The 19,292-nt window shown below is 44.1% G+C and overlaps 2 protein-coding genes across 11 annotated transcripts in view; one reads left to right on the top strand and one right to left on the bottom strand.

The window, feature by feature from the left end:
- Bend6 (BEN domain containing 6) overlaps positions 1-2,755 on the bottom strand; it is a 49,739-nt gene extending 46,984 nt beyond the window's left edge. For 2 of the 3 annotated variants that reach the window (XM_041655213.1, XM_041655212.1), the window contains exon 1: positions 2,476-2,741. The gene's annotated coding sequence lies outside the window, so the exon portion shown is untranslated. Of the gene's footprint in view, positions 1-2,475 lie in introns of all 3 variants that reach the window. The other variant, XM_041655214.1, reaches the window with a different exon arrangement.
- Positions 2,756-3,075: 320 nt separating this feature from the next.
- The window catches only part of Dst (dystonin), a 401,984-nt gene continuing 385,767 nt past the window's right edge, over positions 3,076-19,292 (top strand). For 4 of the 8 annotated variants that reach the window (XM_041655205.1, XM_041655209.1, XM_041655207.1 and 1 more), the window contains exons 1-2: positions 3,084-3,347; positions 3,914-3,948. In XM_041655205.1, coding sequence (XP_041511139.1) covers positions 3,167-3,347; positions 3,914-3,948 — 216 coding nt within the window. In that variant the 5' untranslated portion in view covers positions 3,084-3,166. Of the gene's footprint in view, positions 3,348-3,913; positions 3,949-19,292 lie in introns of all 8 variants that reach the window. The other 4 variants (XM_041655202.1, XM_041655203.1, XM_041655201.1 and 1 more) reach the window with 2 other exon arrangements.

Here is a 19,292-nt window from a genome sequence, read left to right as displayed (position 1 = left end):
GAATTTGTATAGGTTGATTCTGCCTGCTTTAGTATTGATGAGATTCTTTTTTTTAGCTGCGATGGGGGTGGGCACGCTGATTTAGGGAAATATGGGTAAGGTGCTCCACTTGGTCTTGAGGCTAAGCAATGGTCTTTAACCTGACTTTATCCTAAATAAAGTTAATATTTTACTTTCTTTTTGGATCCTTGGATTTATTACTAATGCGGTGGAGAATCTGAAGACAAGACAGGCTATTCGGTGGATCACTTCTATGTAACACATTGCAAACTATTTTCTTCTCAACTCTCTGCCCCCAGGATTACAGTGGTAATTCTCTCTCATAAAAACAATAAATTACAACATTTTCCATTGAGATTTTTTCATTTATTGGTATGAGAAATTTGTGTCATGAGTGTTCTTTCCACCCTTACCTTTAATTTTAAATTTATGACTTTTATATAACATTAATTATTCTTTTAAATGAGAACTCAGCAGGAAGAGAAGGCATAAATACTACTAAATTAATTTCCCCGAAGGACAGATTGGCTAATATAATATATATTGAACTCCAGGATGTATTGCCACACAAACACATAGAAAAAAAATTACTTACATGCTACTATTTGGAAAGGAAAAGATAAATTAGCAATAAATCAGAAATCAATGGACTCATAGACTAAATTCTTTTAAGGACTTGGTTTGTTTATTGTATGTATCCTTAAGATTACCCAGACAAAGAACAGAAATAAATACATGTAAAAAGAAGTACTTATAAATCCTTTTTAGTTAAGTTTAGCTAGTTAAGCATTTGCCTGAGAAAGAAGACGAACAATGTTCTTGTGTGCAATTGAAACTTGCAAATGGTTGCAGCAAGGCTCACGATGATAGTAATTACACTAAAGTAATAATAGCTCAGAGGACCATATTACTAATTCCTTGTTTTTCCTTATTAAAAATGCAGAATTTGGGGCAAACGGATTACTTTGCTGCACTAAAAGTTTCAGAGCTGTTCCCATTCAAAGATGTTTGTGCCATTCCAGCTCACTTACGAGCTTTGGGCAGTGAGGAGCATAAAGATGACCTTCCTAAATTGCATGTTATCTCTGCCTACTGTTGGCAGAAGGTTTCTCCAATACGGTTTAAAATGAGTATCAAGCCCCCTGCTCATTCAGCGTGGTCAGTTCTTCCTTTCCTGGTGTGCCACATTTTGCAAAGCTCTCAGGATTCTTTCCAGCAACCCCTGCATAGTGCATGGGAATCCAGTTTCTTACTGCAGTGGGCTGCAGTATCAGGAATCCTTCAGCTGTGGGCACATGATGCAGCTCTGCTGTCTGCCTGGGACCTGTGAAGTCTGTTTGGGAAGCAATGCACCCTGCAGTCTGACATGCCAGAGTTCACCTTACTCAGCAAGGCCCCTTCCATTCTCAGCCCCCTAAAACTGAGTGAGTTCCGTATCAGTGTGTATTTGTTTTAGTCAACCAGCATGCAGATAAGAGGACATACCCGCTGCAGTCTGTACTTACGAATCATTAGGACTAAGCAACATCTTTCTGCATTTCTTTTAATGTCACACTTGATAGTGTATATCACCCACCTTAACAGCAGCTAATGGCTAAGCATTTTTGCAGTACTTCAAGTTAGTTTTATATGGCTAAAAAACAATACGAGCATTCCTATCAATTCTTCAATTGGCTTTCAGAATTTTACGAATTATTTAGTCTCCAAGCTAGTAACTAGAAATGGCACAAAAGTGGTAATGTATCATTTGTCATATATCACATAATTGCATTTTTTTTTGTTTTTATTCTTATGCGAGTAAATGAGACAAAACAAAGCACCCAGTCCACAAAAGCCAGCATGTCTTAGGGGCAGCAGGGCAGACTACTGCACTGGCCCGCCAAGGCCGCAATGTGCTGCAGGCTGCTGCTGCAGCTCTGGCTTCCTCGCCAGGTGGCAGAGGCCCTCTGCAGAAGAGCACACCGCAGCGTTCACACCTTGCCTTCTTGGCACTGGACCAGCGACCACTCCACTTTCAAGTGTCCAGTAGACAACTACGAATCAGTTTTTGCAGATTGTAAGGGAATGTAAGGGGGCTGGGAAACAGCAAAAGGGAGAGAGGGTGAGTGTGTGCCCAAGTGTGACAGATCACCGTTGGCTAACAGTGCCTAAAATTTTTCTCCCGCAGTATTTACAGGCCAATCAATAACCAACTTCCTTCATCGGTTAGATGCTCACACCTAAAATCACCTCTCCCTACAAAGAAGCTAAACGAAATCAGGGTTCTATGGCCAGCGTCAGGTATCAATAGGACCTAAGAGCTCACGTCTGGGCTGAAAATCAGCACCAAGTTTGGGGGTGGGACCGTGCAAGTCTGCAGACCCCGGCATGCCTCTCCCGAGCGCTGCTGGATGGGACCGGCTTAGAGATGGCCCTTCCAGGTGCTCGCGCCTCCGTGCGCAAGGACTACCCCCGCCCCCAAACCAAATAGCTCACCCTGCTGCATCCTCCGAGCCCCAGCCTCCGGGCGGGCGCAGGGAGGCGGGAGCCCGGGTCCCCCCCGGCTCCTTGGCGCCCCCTGACGCCGGCCTCCAGCAGTCGATCCACCGAGGCTGCAGAGGCGAAGCCCGGGGGTCCCGCGCACCGCCGCCTGGCGCGTGGCCTGGCGGGCCGTGCGCGCGCGCACCGAGCCGGCCTGCGGGAGGGCGCGCCGCTCGGTCCCGGCTGCAGCCATGTGCGCGCGGCCGCGCCGCCGCAGCCCGTGACGTCACCCAGCGAGCCCCCCGCCAGCCCGCCGCGCCCCGCCCCGCCCCACGTGCGACGGCTTCGGGATGCCGAGGCCTGAGGCGGCCATCCGACGATGCTCTCAGCCGGCTACGTCCCGGGCGGGGCTGAGCCCGAGGGCCGCGCACAGGCTGGGGCGCCTGCGGAGGGAGGGGCGCGGCTGTCGCCGGCGCGCCGTGTGCTGAGTCATGGCGAGAGCTGCCCGCTGCTCTCCATCAGTCGTTCCGGGGCCGGCGCGGGGTGTGCAGCCATTGGGCCGCGCGCGGGTCCGCGAGCGCCGGGCTTGACGCGCTGAGCCGCGCTCGCCCGTGGCCGCCGCGCCCGCCCTGCGCCCAGCGCCCCGCGCCCAGCGCGCTCTGCCGCCTCAGCCCCGCGCCGCACGGCCCCCCGCCTCGCCCGCACCATGATCGCCGCGGCTTTCCTCGTTTTGCTGAGACCCTACAGCATCCAATGTGCTCTCTTCCTCTTGTTGCTTCTGCTGGGCACCATTGCCACCATCATTTTCTTCTGCTGCTGGCACCGCAAGCTCCAGAAAGGGAGACATCCGATGAAATCGGTCTTTTCGGGTCGTTCCAGAAGCAGAGGTGAGACACGCCACCACTGGCTTCTTCTGGGCAGAAGCGAGGTTGAAGCCTCCTCTGCCGCTCCTGCCCCCTTCATTGCCCACTCTCCAAGCTATGTGCATTTATTTATTTAACGCGCCCTGGCCTTTTGCCCTCGAGTCCGTTCAAAGATCACCAGGGTTTGGATAGCTACGGAGATTCGGAGGTGATGGGAGGAAGTATCAGACTCGATCCTTAGGGTCAGTTTGCTAAATTTTTAGCCCAGAAGGTAATTGTAGTGGAATCCTAGGCTGAGGCACTCTTCCCTTTACACAACCTTTGCTGGAGCTTGGAGATGTAAAAAGGAAAAAAGAAAAAAAAAGTAAGGCGTGATAATTTGGGGGTTCCCCTTCCAACTTTGCTGGAACTTCTTGCAGAGAAATCATCCTAGAGACACCCATACTCCCTCCGCCCCGCCCCAGCATGCCCACCGAATTGGAGAGAGACTTCTAGAATGTGCTTTTCCCGAATCCAGGTAAATGATCAGCAACTCCGCAGGCTGTGAACAAGGAGTTAATGAAGTCTCATTTTCCCTCTTTTCTCCCCAGATGCTGTTCTGAGATCTCATCACTTTCGCTCTGAGGTAATTTATTTAGTGCACTGTCAAGGTCAGAGGTAGCATTCTTTCCTGAGTGCCAGTATTAATCACGTGTGTGTTAAGAAGCCGGTAGGACACCGGATGGGAAGCTTGCAGACCCTAAGCCCAAACTGGCATGCTTCTTTCTAAGCAATTCCACAGTGAAACCTAGGGAACGTTATAACAGATTTTGTGTGTGTGAGGAGTTCTGTGTGGAGTCTGCTTCACAAGAGGTGGGAGGGGCAGACCCTGAAAGTGCAGCAGGCCTTAGAGAACTTAGCCAGGGAATGGCTATCAGTTTAGCGTACAGTCTGGATCTATGGTGGAAGCACTTCCTGGGTGGTCACCGAGGTCGGTAGTTGTGAACTCAGATAAACCACAAAGGTAAAACTGTTAGGACCTTAGCACAACAGTTTCAACCACATACATTCCAGCTGGGACTCCAGGTGACATTTTTGCTAGCTTAGAAAGCTGTCCACGAGGGTATTTAGGACACGGAAGTGGTGTTGATGAAGACACAGCAGAGAGTGTGTCGTTGATATGTGCGTTAGACTATCCTGTAGAGTTGGTGGCTGGACATTGTAGGTGAGACTGCAGGAGGACCAGCTGCAGTTAGAGCAAGATACAAACTCAGCCTGACCCATCAGATTTCTCTACTTTCGGGATGCTCAGTTATAGCAAGACAGTGTTCTTTCTTGGGGGGAAGGTGCACAGACCGGGGTGTGGAGGCTGCTTTGTGATACAGCTTACTCACTTCCGCAAAGTATTGTGTGTATCCCCTCTCCTGCAAGCTCCTTATTTACCTGAAGCTACTCCACATCTTGTTTTGCTTGCTAATCGGAGGTTGCATCGCATCCTGGTGATTGTTTAAACTTACCTGCATTGTCATAGCGTTATTATGTTCCACACTGAGTGATTCTATTGAGTGTGCCCTGGAAGTGAGAACCCTGTGCTAGTTAAGATTTGTGAGAAAAGAATTTGTCAACAGTCAGCAGGCCTGTATCACGTTTTATACTAACTAGTGTGTGTGTGGTAGGGGGGATTGCTGGAAAAACAGTTTTGCCATTTGTAAAACAGAGCCAGCAGTGTCTGCAGGGCTATATGTGGAAAGTTATTTTCAAAATTATGTAAAAATTAATTAGTTCATAGGAGGTATTTAGTTTTGGGTAACCGTCATACGTTTTGCAGAATTGAATTGAAAATTGTCAGGTGTGGTGGCACACACCTTTAAACTTGACACTCAGAAGTAGAGGCAGGGGATCTCAGTGAGTTTGGTGGCCAGCCTGCTTTGCATAGTGAATTCTAGAACAGTCAGAGCTCCATTGCTACATTTGTGAGATCCTGTTTAAAAAAAAAAAGGAAGAGAAGAAGAGAAAGAAAAAAGAAAAAATAGGTAAAAAAATCAAGGTATGTTTGTAATGAAGTCTTTAGAAAATTAGGTCAGCTTTATGGACTACAGCATGAACTGGGTCTGTTGTGAAACAGTTCTTGAATAGCTCATCAATTAAGTAGAACAATTCATTTAGATGCAGCAAGCAGTAAATAGTGGGCAGTGTGCAAGCGCTATTAAGGTGTAGGGGACTGACTTGAAAAAGATCCACCAGTTCCGTGGACAGAAATGACAGTGGAGTAAGGCTGCTGCCAACGAGCCTCAGACGTTCTGAGCGCCCGGGGAACGTGTGGGATGTGGCTATGTCTTTGTGTTTTGTTCTGCTCAAATTTTGTCTTGAGCTTGTGTTCGTTGAGAAGTCTGGGAATAGCTGTTCATTGCCTTATCTTGCTCTGTAAGACTGCCAGTATAGTTGAAATCTTTGTGTATACTAGTTGCTTGCTTTATGTGGTAGCCTGTGAGTTCCTGAGGGCAGAGCCGAGGTCTCTTGTAGATGCCACTGCCTGGCTCAGTGCCTCACTCAGAATGGGTTCTTCATAAATGTTTATGGGATGAATGGGAACAGTCTCTCGGTGGGCAAATAGGACTCAGAGTTGGACAGGAGAGAAAAAAGCATTCTTGGAACATGGCTTAGAATTCGGCAGTGCTTATTTACCGTTCCCAGGCTTTTCAATTAGAATTTTATTTATTTATTTTTTAAAATAGGGTCTCACTGTGCATCTCTGGCTGCTCTGGGACTCACTGTGTAGATCAGGCTGGTCTTGAACTCACAGAGATATACCTTTCTGTGTTTCTTGAGTGATTGGCTTTTTCCAGTTCTTTAAAAAAAATTACCTTGGTGTTTGTAATAAAACTTAAGGTACTCATTGTAACAAAAAGATTCTGTTGGAATTTCTTTTTTTCCTCAATAAAATAAAATGTACTATCAGCTTAATTTATTGATGGGCTATGTATGGTAAACCAAGCAAGGAATGCCATTTTATATGTGGAAGTTCATAGACGGTGTTGCACAAGAATGTCATATTTCGTCACTGTCTTCTGTTTACCACAAACAGAGCATTTCCCCTTGAGCAAAACACAGGATATATTTTCTTCTCCCTCTTAGAACATTATTTCTGCCAAGATTTTTCTCCTTAAAGAAGAACTCCACATTTACTTGGATTGAAGCATGTTTAATAAGTTAGAGTGGACACAATGAATATTTATTCCTGCTGCTTTTTTTTATTAGCAGTTGCTACAAAATTTTATTATCAAAGCCAATACTTCGCCTTTCTGGCAAGTTCTAATCACATTGGGGTTAGTTTCTAGTGCTTGCTGTTCTCCATGCCAATCTTAGTAAGTGGATATAATTCACTTTCAGCGTTTCTGTCCTGGTCAAATGAGAAACACCATGTAGGATCTGCTGACTCACTTTGAAACCTGAACAGGCTGTGACAGAATACTGGAACTGATGAAGTTTGGGAAACATTTTGCTGTTTCATTTGGCAGAGGCATGGATGGTTTCTACCACTTACGCCTCCGGGGAGGAGTCGGCGTGGATGGGGAATTTTGAGGTGCTCTATCCGAGGTGATCAGAATAATACTTCCTAAGGAGAAAGCACAGCTTCGAGGGCTCCGCCAAAGAGATGAAGGCAGCCCCCAAATCTCTTTCTCCTCGTCTGTGTTTACTGGTACTTTTCTTCAATCCAAGCTCTTTGTGAGAAACTATAAGTCAGCAATACGAATGTTCAAGCGGTGCGCTAGGTCTGTAGTCACCACCAGCACTTCCTTTGCAGATGCAAGCTTTTTAACAAGGCTTTAAATTTTAATAACAGCATATGAGAAAGTGAAATTAACCCCTCTAGCAACGTCTATGCAATTTTACCTGACCTTAGAGGTTCAGTTAGGTAGAAATATGTGTATTGCTTGCTCTTAAAAACTTGCCCTGTGTGTGTGTGTGTGTGTGTGTGTGTGTGTGTGTGATTTCACTGTAAACCATTAGTGGGTTTCCCATCGATGTAGGACAGTCTAGAAACCATGTGTACCTCCTGTTTTCCAGCCATTTGGCACTTCTGAAGTGCACTTTCCCAAAGACTTCCAATGTTTTGCGTTGAGACTGTGAACAGTGGTCAGTGTCACCCTAGGTCCTATAGTGAAAGTCAGGCTGTGACAGTCCTGTTTTGGAGGACATTTCAGAGAGTGATATGGCTAGCTGAGGCACCGCCCTAGTATAAAGGAGAATCTTGGTGTATTGTCCTTCATAGAATGAAGACAGTTATAATGCTTTCGAGAGTCCCGGAGTGAACGGTGGTAAATGATCCCTATTCATCTGCTCAGGGAATAAGGGACGCCTTGTTTGTCTAAGGAAGGAGCCTGCCCTTTCCCGCCACCAGGATCTGAGTGAATATCTTTTCTTCCTGCTTCAGGCAAAGGGACCAAGAGAGTTAACTCAGATTAAGCAGTTCCTGAAGAGTCACACAGGAAGGGACGGGGTGGTAAGACAAGAACCACCGCTACCTTTAGTCTCCTTTTGGTCCTGACCTGCGTCACTCCTAACCCAAACAGAAATGGGCCCAAAATTCTCAATGGAAGAGAAAAACTAAGTTGAGTGTTCTCAGTGCATACTTTCTACAAACCTGGATAGACACATTTGTTATTTGCTTTCCTTGCCCTTATTTATTCAAAGTCTGTGGATGAAATGTACTCTACGCTCTGCTCAAAGCCTCTGGCCTCATTAGATGCCCAAGTGTCCCTGTTCCAAACTCTGGAGGATGAGCAGCAAAATAACCACATTACATAGTTTCTCATTAGACTCCTGTGTTTCATTAAGAATTACTACCCCTTCTAGATAGGTATATGTAAAGAGCACATGGTACATACGCATGTAAACATGTGCAACTATTATGTTTTATGGAGCAGTTTAAAAATAACTTTATACTTTTCAAAAACTGAAAAAAATCACCCAGTGTTCTGAGTTGGGGAAAATAGTGCTTTATTATTGAGCTATCCTTTATCATTAGGTTATTGTTACAAATAAATTTTTGTCTAGTGTCATTCTAGGTCTAGATTAGTTTATACTAATTAAATCAATCATGAGTAGTATGTATATAGTATACATGATACAGTGTTCATTTAGTGTGATCCAATAATTTTCAAAGTAAATACATTAGTCTTTTCTTTATGAAGTACTGTGTTAGACACCAGGGCTGACAAAGATGCTGATATATATATATATATATATATATATATATATATATATTCCATAGTCACCCCAGCATCCTTGCTGGAATCTAATAGTTACTGGTTCTTCTGTTACAGTAACTGAAGTGCTGTGCTGTTGCCAACTATGAGTCACCCATGCAGTGAAAGCATCAGAGACTGTGGCGTGCAAATGTGCAGCCAATGCAGATGTCTAAGTAACAGATTAGCCCTTGCCATGGAACTTACGATTTTAGCACAGCCGTTCACACCACTCTTACTTTACATAATAACAAACCAGCTGCTGAGTGCAAAACAGAACCCCCCAATATTAAAATAAGGTTATTCCCACTTTTCATGTGTCTAAGCAAAAGCATATTCCAAGTTTGAATATTTGTCCAATCTTTATCCTGAAGAGTGAGCCCATGCTTCTGATTGTAGAACAGAACCGGTTTGATCGTGCTGGAGTATTGAAAGGGGTGTGTGTACCGAGGTTCACAGCGCTGTGCAGAACTCACAGGCTCTCCCACTACCCGCCATGCTCCTCGATCAAGGCACAGCCCCTTGCATCTCACTGGCCCCACAGCTCCATTGCAGGCAGTGTTTCTACGGTGCACAGAGCATCACACTGCCAAGGTATCATGTGGAACATGGCTTCCGCCTTCTGGGTTGGGCCAGGTGAGAGGGAAAAAGGCACAACAAGTTATGTGCAGGAGAAGAATGATGGCACTGGTTGTGCTGAAATGGCAGATGGTAGGCACTGGAGGTGTCCTCTCAGGGGTGACATTTATCCTGCAGTACAGGGGTGAGACTGTAGCTGGCAGACAGCAGGAGCCAGAGCGGAACAGCACACCCTACAGTCACTCCTCAGTGTCTGACTAGAATAAAGGACTCGGGATTTTCAAAGACTCTGAAGCTTGGATATGGGTGTGAGTGCCAACTGCAATGAAAATGAGTTTCGTACACTACTTGACAGCTGTGGTAAAACTATCTGATTTGAACACTTAGGAGGGTGCTTGACATGAACCTCTAGGAGAAGCAAAACACCAGCACATTCTAGTTTCCTGTGGAGCAGCTATAGCGGAGCAGTCTGGCCACTCCATTCTCACCTTCAGGGAGAATGACAGACCTTGGCCTGTGCAGCAGAGCAGTTGAACAAACTTGGGGTTGGGCCTTTCTGCTTAATAGGAAGCTCATATTTGGAAGGGTAGCATGTTTTGTGGTCCAAGGATCAGGTATTGTTGGATTCTGTCCTAACTGCAGATGCTATCTGTCTAAGGTGCCTGTGTGGTGTGCATGTGTGTGTGTTTGTGCGTGATGACGGTGATGCTGGAATTTGAACCTAGACTCTCATACATGCTGGGCAATTTCCTCATGTTTCTGCTGTCATTACAAATTCTAATGCAGAATGTGTAGAATACCAGTATTTATTGCATAAGGGTCTTTTTTATTTTCATATATATTTAACAATATACTTGGTTCTAATATGACCCCTATTCTACTTCCCTCCCCTGTGCTCCTTCAATTAGTTTTTGTTCGTTTGTGTAAGTACCTGACATTTATGTATCAGCTTTTCAGTTTCTTCCTCAAAAATTCCTCTTTTTATCTTTGTGTTAGTAGGGGTTCTCTAGAGTTGCAGAACTTATGGAATGAATCTCTCTCTCTCTCTCTCTCTCTCTCTCTCTCTTTCTCTCATTCTCTTTCTCCCTACACACACACACACACACACACACACACTCACACACGTATATGGAATTTATTGGAATGACTTACAGGCTGCTGTGCAACAATGGCTGGCTATGAATGGAAAGTCCAAGAATGCAGTAGTCACTCAATCCACAAGTCTGGGTGTCTCAGCTGGTCTTCTGTGTGTGCTGGGATCCCGAAGAAGTAGACTCCAATGCCAGTGAAGGAATGGAGGTGCTGGCAAGATGAGGGTTGTCTTCCTGCCTCGAAATCTGGATTAAAGGCATGGGTCTTTCTACTTCAAAGGTTTGGACTAGAAGTTGACTCACCCACTTCAAACCAAGCAGAGACTCTCACAGGTGTGCCCTCCATTCTAGAATGTAGTTCATTCCAGATGTAGTCACGTTGACAACCAAGAAGAGCCATCACAGCCTTTGTCACTTACACTGCAGGCATACAGTTTCTGTCTAGAATGTATAAAGAACCACAAAAATTAAACATTCCCCAAGCCCAAAATTGCCACCCAATAAATGTGCTAGTGATCTTGCCTGTTTGCAAAAGAAGAATACAAATGACCAACAATGCTTTGAGAATTAACCAACATCTCATATAAACTAAAATCACATTGAGATTCTACCCTGCCTTAGTTAGAATGACCACCATCGAGAAACCCAAGTGGTAACAGATGCTGGTAAGGGTGTGAGGAGAGAGGAATCTTTATCTGTTGTTGGGAGTGTAAGTACAGATGCTAGAGACATCAGTGTGGTGGCTTCTCCAAAAATTCAAAACAGAACAACCATATGTCACAGCTCCCCCACTCCTGAGCACATATCCAAAAGGACTCCACTTCCCACAGACACACTTGCACACCTATGTTCATTGCTGCTCCTTTCACCGTAGGAAGTATTTCAGTCACTGTTCCATTGCTGTGAAGAGACACCATGACCAAGGCGCTTTACTGGGGGCCTGCATACAGTTTCAGAGGGTTAGTCTGTGATCATCATGGTGGGAAACATGGCAGCAAGCAGTCATGCTGCTGGATCAGTAGCTGAGAGCTTACATCGGAGCCACAAGCAGGAGGCAGGAAGAGTGAACTGGGAATGGCCTGAGTCTTTTGAAGCCTCAAAGCCCACCCCCAGGGACACACCTCCTCCAACAAGGTCACACCTCCTAGTCCTTCCTAGAGGGTCCCCAGTGGGGACTGAACATGCAAATGCATGAGCCTATGGGGGATTTTCTCCCTCAAACCACTGCTGCTGTTTATTACCCACTATCCCTCACTTCTCCTTAGTCTCCCTCCTCAATATAGTCTGCTTTCTGCGTTATCCCTTAAAATCAAGCACACTTAGCTTGCCAGGACTGCTAACTCACTAAATCAGATGTTCAGGTTTGGGTTTGATTGGTGGGTCTAGTATTTAACACTGTTGGTCACTGGTTCCTTCCTACAACTTCTTCCTTGGTTTTTGGACCATCCCTTTATGATTCCCCCCATCTTTTCTCACCCTGTTTCCTCTGTTCAAGCACTGATTCTCTTCCTTCTTGCTTTTTTAAAAACGGATTTGCTGAGACCCAATTTGCACACTGCATAGTTGATTTGTTTAAAGTGTAATCGTTTCAGTGAACTCACAAGGGTGAGCAGTGAGTCACAATTACACTTCCAGTGTTCATCACCCCAAAGGAACCTACGCTTGTTGGCAGCTGACTCCTTTAGCCGTCCTCTTTGCGCTCTTTCCTTCCAACCTTAGGAAGCCGTCAATCTGCTTCCTGTCATAGACTTCCTGGGTCTCATTTCTTCTCTCCCTCCACGTTTTCTTTGTGGACTTCATCCATATGTACTGTGTGGCTATCTTCATGTGATGGTCACTTGGAAATTGATATCTCCTCTGTCTCATTTTGGCCTCCAGATCTCGAGTCAACTATCCTTTTGCTTGTTTTCATGTGAATGTCCTACACGTTGTTGGAACTAAGTTTGTACGACACTGAATACTCATTGTTGTGTCTACACTTTTAAGAGACTCGCAGCACTCCTGTCCACGGTTCCTCAGTTTGCTTCTTCCACTCTATCCTATCTTATTACTCTAGACTCTGCCTTCCTTCCTCTCACCATTGCTGATTCCTTGGCTTAAGCCCTGTTGTAAGCCTCTGGCAAAGTCTTTGCACCCCCTCTATAATCTACTTATACTAATTTAATAAGGCTCATTCTAAAAAAGATAATTCTAAAACTCTTATCAGTCTTGGAGACAAGTATGGTCAATAATAAAAAGCACACACAAAATGAAGTTTTAATGAACGTGTTTATATTCTTAGCAAGGTTAGAGGTGGCTTCTGGGTACTTCAGTTCTACTCTGTCTTTGCTGGTTCTTTGGAACAAACTTATTTTCCCTCAGAGTTGCACTGTGGTAACAGAGTCCAAGAAGTGGAAGAAAGGAAGGAAGGAGGAAAAGGACAGGGCTAACCAACCGTGCACATCGGGGAACCAGCGTTTGCTTGACCATCTTCAGTTAGCTCGCTGTTGCTTTTCACGGGCCAGACTCCAACAAGGCTACCTTGACTGTAGGCAATGCTTGGAGGTGAAATTCAATTCCTCTGTAGCATCTGCAGCTGAGGCAGGCAAGGGAGAGTGTTGGATAAGCCCTGTCTAAAACCATTTTCTTCAAGTTCTAGTCTCCAGTCTACACTTCCTGCCATGTTCTCTAGATTATAGCTATTGCTCATGTTCTTTCTAGTGGAGAAAAACCCTTCCCATTTCCTTTGTTCTGTGACTAAAGAAACAAAATCAATCAACCAGCAAAGACTGACCTCTTTTCAAGCCCAACTTAAAACTCCTCAAAACCCAGGTCCTCTCTCGACTGTTTGGTCTCCCTCAGTGAGCTTTGCTGCACTTTCTGTTGTCTCTCCGAACAGTACTCAGGGTCTCAAAGTCTAAATTCCACCTCATGGCTCAGTGTCAAGGGCGTGGTGAATGTTAGTGAGTGACTAAATTCTTCTCACAGATGTAATAGTTTCCTAAATATTCTATGTCAATCTTTTTCTTAAAGGATAAGAGACAAATGTTTGCCATCAAAAAATTTTGGACATACAGTTGGGCCTTGTTTAATCCAAGGGTGTGCAGTTTCAGGGACTTTTCAAAGTAGGTTGAAAATATCCCCTAGCATTCCCCACATCCAGGGTTTTGTTTAGCATAGAATATTTATCTAGCTTTAAGATGATTCAAAATCATAGCTGAATGTGATCCCTGGCATTTTTAATAAAATGCATTCTTTGACAACTTCATAATAGAGCTTCAAGTTCAGTCAGAAAATGGTTGGTTTCCTCCATGATAGTCGTTCCATTATTATAGCAGTGGGCACATCTTGTCTGATACACATTGGTATTGTAGCATGCAGGGTCCACCGTTAAGACCACCGATACCTTTTCTTCTCCAGCAGCCTTCATAGAGACTTCCAGCATGATGAATGCTAGCTGGCAGAGAGGAAGCTTCTCGCTAAGTTCCAGCTTTATTTCCCTGCGTCCTGCAACCAAGGCGTGTGCTTTGTTCAGCCATGGGTCTTACCAGCTGTTTCCTGAGGGCAACCAAGAGACATGCAAGAGCCTGGACTTGTGGCCTTTCTGCCTAGCAGCTCACAGGGCCCTGTCCCACACCTGTGATGCCTGAGAGCAGCATTGTCTACTGATGAAAGGGATACCACTGTTCAATCAGTTTTGAACAAGTTAGTTTACAGGGTAGTAGGTTTCCGTCAGGCTCTTTATACTCTTGAGTTTTTGATTAATGCTCTCCTCCAAATTCTTCCCCCTTGTCTCATCTTAAACCTTTCCGCTTTGAATATTGCCCTCCCACTTTCATGCCATATGTGTCTTACTGTCTCCTCCCTCCTGAAGGCTCATCCTGCCCTTTCCTCTCAGGGATCTTTGTAGTTCTTTGCATGTCTCTTGGTTGCCCACAGGAAACAGCTGGTAAGACCCCATTGCTTCTACAGGCACTCCCCGTTAAACGCAAAGTCTACACTTCAAAGCTCGAGTCAACACGTGAGAGAACATGCGGTGTTTGTCTTTCTGGTCCTGGCTTCTCTCACTCGATAATTTCCAGTTCCATCCATTTCCCAGAGATTTTTGTTATTTCATTTTTATTTAAAACTGAGTAATGTTCCATTATGTATCTGTGCTACAGCTTCATCATCCCTTCATTTGTTGATGCACATGTAGTCTGATCGCATTTCCTGGCTGCCGTGAATAGGGCAGCAATGAGCATAGATGGCAGGTATCTCTGTAGTAATAGGACATTAGGAGTGGTAGAGCTAGGTCATATGCTGATTCTATTTTTAGCTGTTTGAGAGCCTCCACACTTATTTTCATAGTTACTGCACAGGCTGACACACCCCAGGAATATATAAGGGCTCCTTCTTCCTACATCCTTGATAGCATTTTTCCCATTTGTTCGGTGTTCTGGATGTGTGCACGCAGATGGTGTGTATTCTGTGATACAGCGTTGTGGTCTCTTCGCCTTGCTGAAGGGAGGTCTTTAGTGCTTCTGTTGCTCTGTGTATTCCAGGCTGGCCAGCAAGCTCCCAGGCGATTCTTCTCTTTCAGCCTACCATCTCACTGCAGCAACGCTAGGTTACAGATTGAACCTCATCTGACTTTTGATGTGGTACAGAGATCAAGGGCAGACCTTCAGGTTTGCATAGCAAGAACTTTTTCCTGCAGAGCCATCTCACCACAGGGGACAATAGCCCTTGTGACTAGAGTGAACTGAAATCTCAAAGTAATTTTAAGTTGCATTTCCATGGTGGCTGATGGTGTTGAGTTCTTTTTGAAATGTTTATTAGCCATTTGTGTTTCTTCTTTTGAGGTGTCTGTGTTCATTTTCTTTTTCTTTTTCTTTTCTTTTCTTTTCTTTCTTTATTTTTTTTGTTTGTTTGTTTGTTTTTCGAGACAGGGTTTCTCTGTAGCTTTGGTGCCTGTCTTGGAACTAGCTCTTGTAGACCAGGCTGGTCTCAAACTCCCAGAGATCTGCCTGCCTCTGCCTCCCGAGTGCTGGGATTAAAGGCGTGCGCCACCACTGCCCGGCTGTCTGTGTTCATTTTCATAGCTCACTTTCTGATTGTGTTGTTCATTTTCCTGATGTATAGTTTCTCGATGTCTTTATGTTTTCTCGATATACTGATCTTCTGTGGGATATATGTAGGAGATATATCCCCCAACTCTATAGGCTTCCTCTTAACTTGACAGGTGGTTGCCTTTGCTGTAAGGAAGCCTTTTAATTTCATGAGATTCCATTTGTTCATTGCTTACTTTCTGAGCAAGGAGGCCCAGTCAGAAAGTCCTTACATATGTCTGTTGTTTTAGTCCAGGTTCTCTTGAGAAACAGAATTGAGAGATGGAGGTGGGGAGAGAGAGAGAGACAGAGAGAGATTCTGTCAAGAAAAAAACCCTCACAGTTATACCCAGGAGCTTGGGTTAATTCCAGATAATGTCAAGTTGACAATCAAGAAATAATGGTCATATCTATATCTTTGTAGTATGTTCCCTACATTTTTTCTAACAGTTTCAGAGTTTCAGGTTCTATGTTGAGGTCTTTGACTCATTTGGAGACACCCCCCTCCACTTTGATGAAGGGTGATAGAGAAGGATCTGGTTTTACTATTCTGTATGTTGATTACCAATTTTCCCAGCTCCATTTGTTGAAGATGCTATATTTTGGGCCTCTTTGTAGAAAGCAGTTTAATGAAAAATGGTCTTATATCTGGCTCTTCTGTTCTATTCCACTGATGTATGTGTCTGTTTTTGTGCCAGTACACACTATGATGATGATTCTATAGTGTAACTGCGATCAGATATGCTAACACCAGCAGCAGCATTCTTGCTTTTTAGGATTGCATTGCCTGCGAAGGGTCTTTTGTGTTTCTGTATGGATATCTGGATTGTTTTTCAATTTCTTCAAAGAGTGGAGTTGCAGTTTGATTGGGATTGAATTGAACCCGTAGCTTTCTTTTCATGAAGTTGCCATCTCCCAGCACTGATTCTTCTAAATTCACGAGTGTGGGAGGACCTCCTGCCTCACCCTCCAGAGTGCTGGGACTGCAGGCGTGGATTACCACATACAGTCTGTATGCATATGGTTTTGAGAGGCCTTCAGCTACTCAGCAGAAAGCCATGTATTAAGGATTCAAATTGTAGTTCTGGAGACTACATATAAGCTACTTGTTACATCTGCATTGTTATAATAATGAAACAAAGCAGAAGCTACAGGGCAAAGCACTGTATACTGTTGCTTTACTGGCAGGAAGAGTAATTGGTATTTTAAACAGAATATATGTTTCTCCAAAATGAATCCAGGTGTTTGCTTTAGATGCAGCACATAAACTACTGAGCTCAGAGTTTAAGGTTCAAGCCTGTGAGAGTTTTCCAGAATTAAATACAGTTATTTAGGTTCTGTTGCTTTTAACACAATGCCAAGTAACGCATTAGAAATGGCTGAAAGTTCAGGAAAGAATTTGAATTCTAGTGACTAAGATCCTTGAAAGGATCAATTTTATATTAATGTTGAAAGAGAATAGAATTTAGGCACACTTTGTGGCATATACAAGGCACGACTATTACTAAAGCTATTATTTTTCTCATTTAAAAGTGCAGTGAACTGGCTCACAAAAAAAAAAAAAAACAGATGCATGCCAATGTCTTTGGTTTGGTTTCTGCTGTACATTGTGAAATGCCCAAGAAGGAGAGAGGTGTGATGGAGAAAGTCCAGTAGGGCCAAGCCTGATCCTTTATGCCTTGAGCGCTTAATACACCTATCAACCATAAGAAACCATTTACTGGCAGAGGATACCAGTATGGGACAAGGATGTGACAGTGAACTGTATTATCGAGAAAAACAAGAGTCTTTGTGACTTGAGACTTCCGATGGTAACATGGTAGAGGAAGTGATTGTGAGTGCATCTGACCTCATAGACGCTGCAGCCGCCTGCTGTGAATGCAGGCCTTGCTCTTGCTGAACTGATTGTCCACAGCATTTACTGGGCTTCTTCATGGTCCTCCGAATCTCATCTCAGTGCACACCTCAGACCAGAGACACAGATTTTGATAACAGAGAAGCATTAGCCATGAGCGCGTATGAGTGGGCAGAGGGCTTGCCTAGCGGGTGTGAATCCTGGGTTCCATGCCTAGCACAGTGTTAACCTGGTGTGGTGGCACATCCTTCTCAACCCAGAGTGAAGGAGGAGGAGGCCAGGCAGGAAGATCAGTTCAAAGTCATCTTCAGCTATGGTAAAAGTTCAAGACCAGCCTGGAATACAGGAGAACTGTCTTGAAGAAAAAAGTAATTAATATTAAATATGAGCTGGGCCTTGTTGGTCCATCAAGCAACTACATTCTAGGTAGGGTTTATTATCAGTTATATTGCCATTTTCACATATTTTAATGAAAATTGAATGGTAAATAAATTGTATGTTAACTTTAAACATTGCATGGAAAATGTTATTCCTGATGTAAATCTTCTGGATTGGAAGAGGTCAAGGTGGAGGGCAGGGGTCAGAAGAAACCATCAGTAAAGGATTTACAACCCCCCCCCAGCCACACGGCAGAGACCCAGACAACAAGGTTATAGGTTGAGGGCTCTCACTGGCCGCCTCCCTGTGCATCAGCTAGAGCTGCTGGAGCCAGAGCTGAGAATCTCACCTCCCATCTCAGCACAGTTATGCCAGAAATTCAATGTTTAATCTCCACTGTTGCATAAATGTCACACGATCCTTTTACTCCCGTTTCTCTGTCTGTCTGCTAGGCTTTAGGGTGGTTGATATGTTTCTTTGCTAAGTGTACTACAATGCTCTTCCTGTTGTTCACCCTCTATGATTACCAGCATCATCTCTATGATTGTTATTCCACTCACATCTCACATACTTCCTGTTGATTTTACATTTTCTGCTCTTTCTCTCTTCCTCATTTCCTCTTTTTACTTCTACATATTAACTTTCCATAGCTTTGACAATCTCTAAGATCCATGGAACTTGATTATTTCCTCACTTTCTTCCCCTGTCTGCTTACTTTCCTACCTGTCCCACCTGTCCTCCTTACCCCTCACACCTCATTTCAGTACCTAAAGTATGTATCATACTATACTCGTAACAAGTACTATACTGTACTTCCTACAGTTACTTGCGCCAGAGTGGCCACTGCTGTTAACTGGCTGGTCTAGCGTTTGAACCGTGGCAACGTCCAGTGACTGTGATGTGCTTCGTGTTGCCCCAGGCACCCGGGCTCCTAGACAACTGTTTTCTGAACTGTGAACTGTAGACATCAACTCTGCCGTATCCAAGCCCCACTCGAACATCGGAAGTACTGCAACTCAAAGAACATAACCTGATCAAAACAAACCCAAGCAGCTAAAACAGCAGTGCAGCCATACTAGGATCAAACCATGGTAATACAAATGCCCCCAAAAGTTACTAATCCTATATTATACCATCCAATGATGAGTAACGTGTAAACCCACATATAGAATTTGTGCTTCAAACAATTATATGTATTTATTATTCTTATCTTTAAAGATACATATAATTGTTTGAAGCACAAATATAATACCTTCTTACAGGGTTAATGATGTATATAGATATAATGATTAATATAGAAAATAACAAATTCAATGAGTTTCTTTTACGATTGGGAAAATTTTATTTTATAAAGTACAATAAAATTTAAGAATTCAGATTTCAGCACAAGAAAAACCAACAGAAAATAATGTGAAGCCAGAAGATAAATCCAAGTAGAATTTTAAAACATATCCAAATGGCCTGAGGAAGTCAGGCCAGAGGCCACACTTAATAAAAAAAAAATCCGAGGATAGAGCTGAGGATAGAGGTGCATGTATGCAGTCCAGCTGCTTGGACAGACTGAGGTTGGATGGCCGAAGCTCCCGAGTGATAGATCAACCTGGGCAACAAAGTGAAGCCACATCTCAAGGATCAAACCTAAATAAATAAATAATAACCAACAACTCACCCACTAACCAAGACTATGGAAAAGATACACCGAAATCATAAAATACGGACATCAAATCAGCATGTCATTTGGCTACATTAAATATTAGTGGACTAAATAT

Source organism: Microtus oregoni, unplaced genomic scaffold (genome assembly GCF_018167655.1).
Source record: "Microtus oregoni isolate MIOR12 unplaced genomic scaffold, Mior012 000007F_ref0000211, whole genome shotgun sequence".
In the NCBI taxonomy this organism is placed as follows: domain Eukaryota; kingdom Metazoa; phylum Chordata; class Mammalia; order Rodentia; family Cricetidae; genus Microtus; species Microtus oregoni.
The sequence above is the reverse complement of the archived record's forward strand: the minus strand, read 5'-3'. Positions and strand labels throughout refer to the sequence as shown.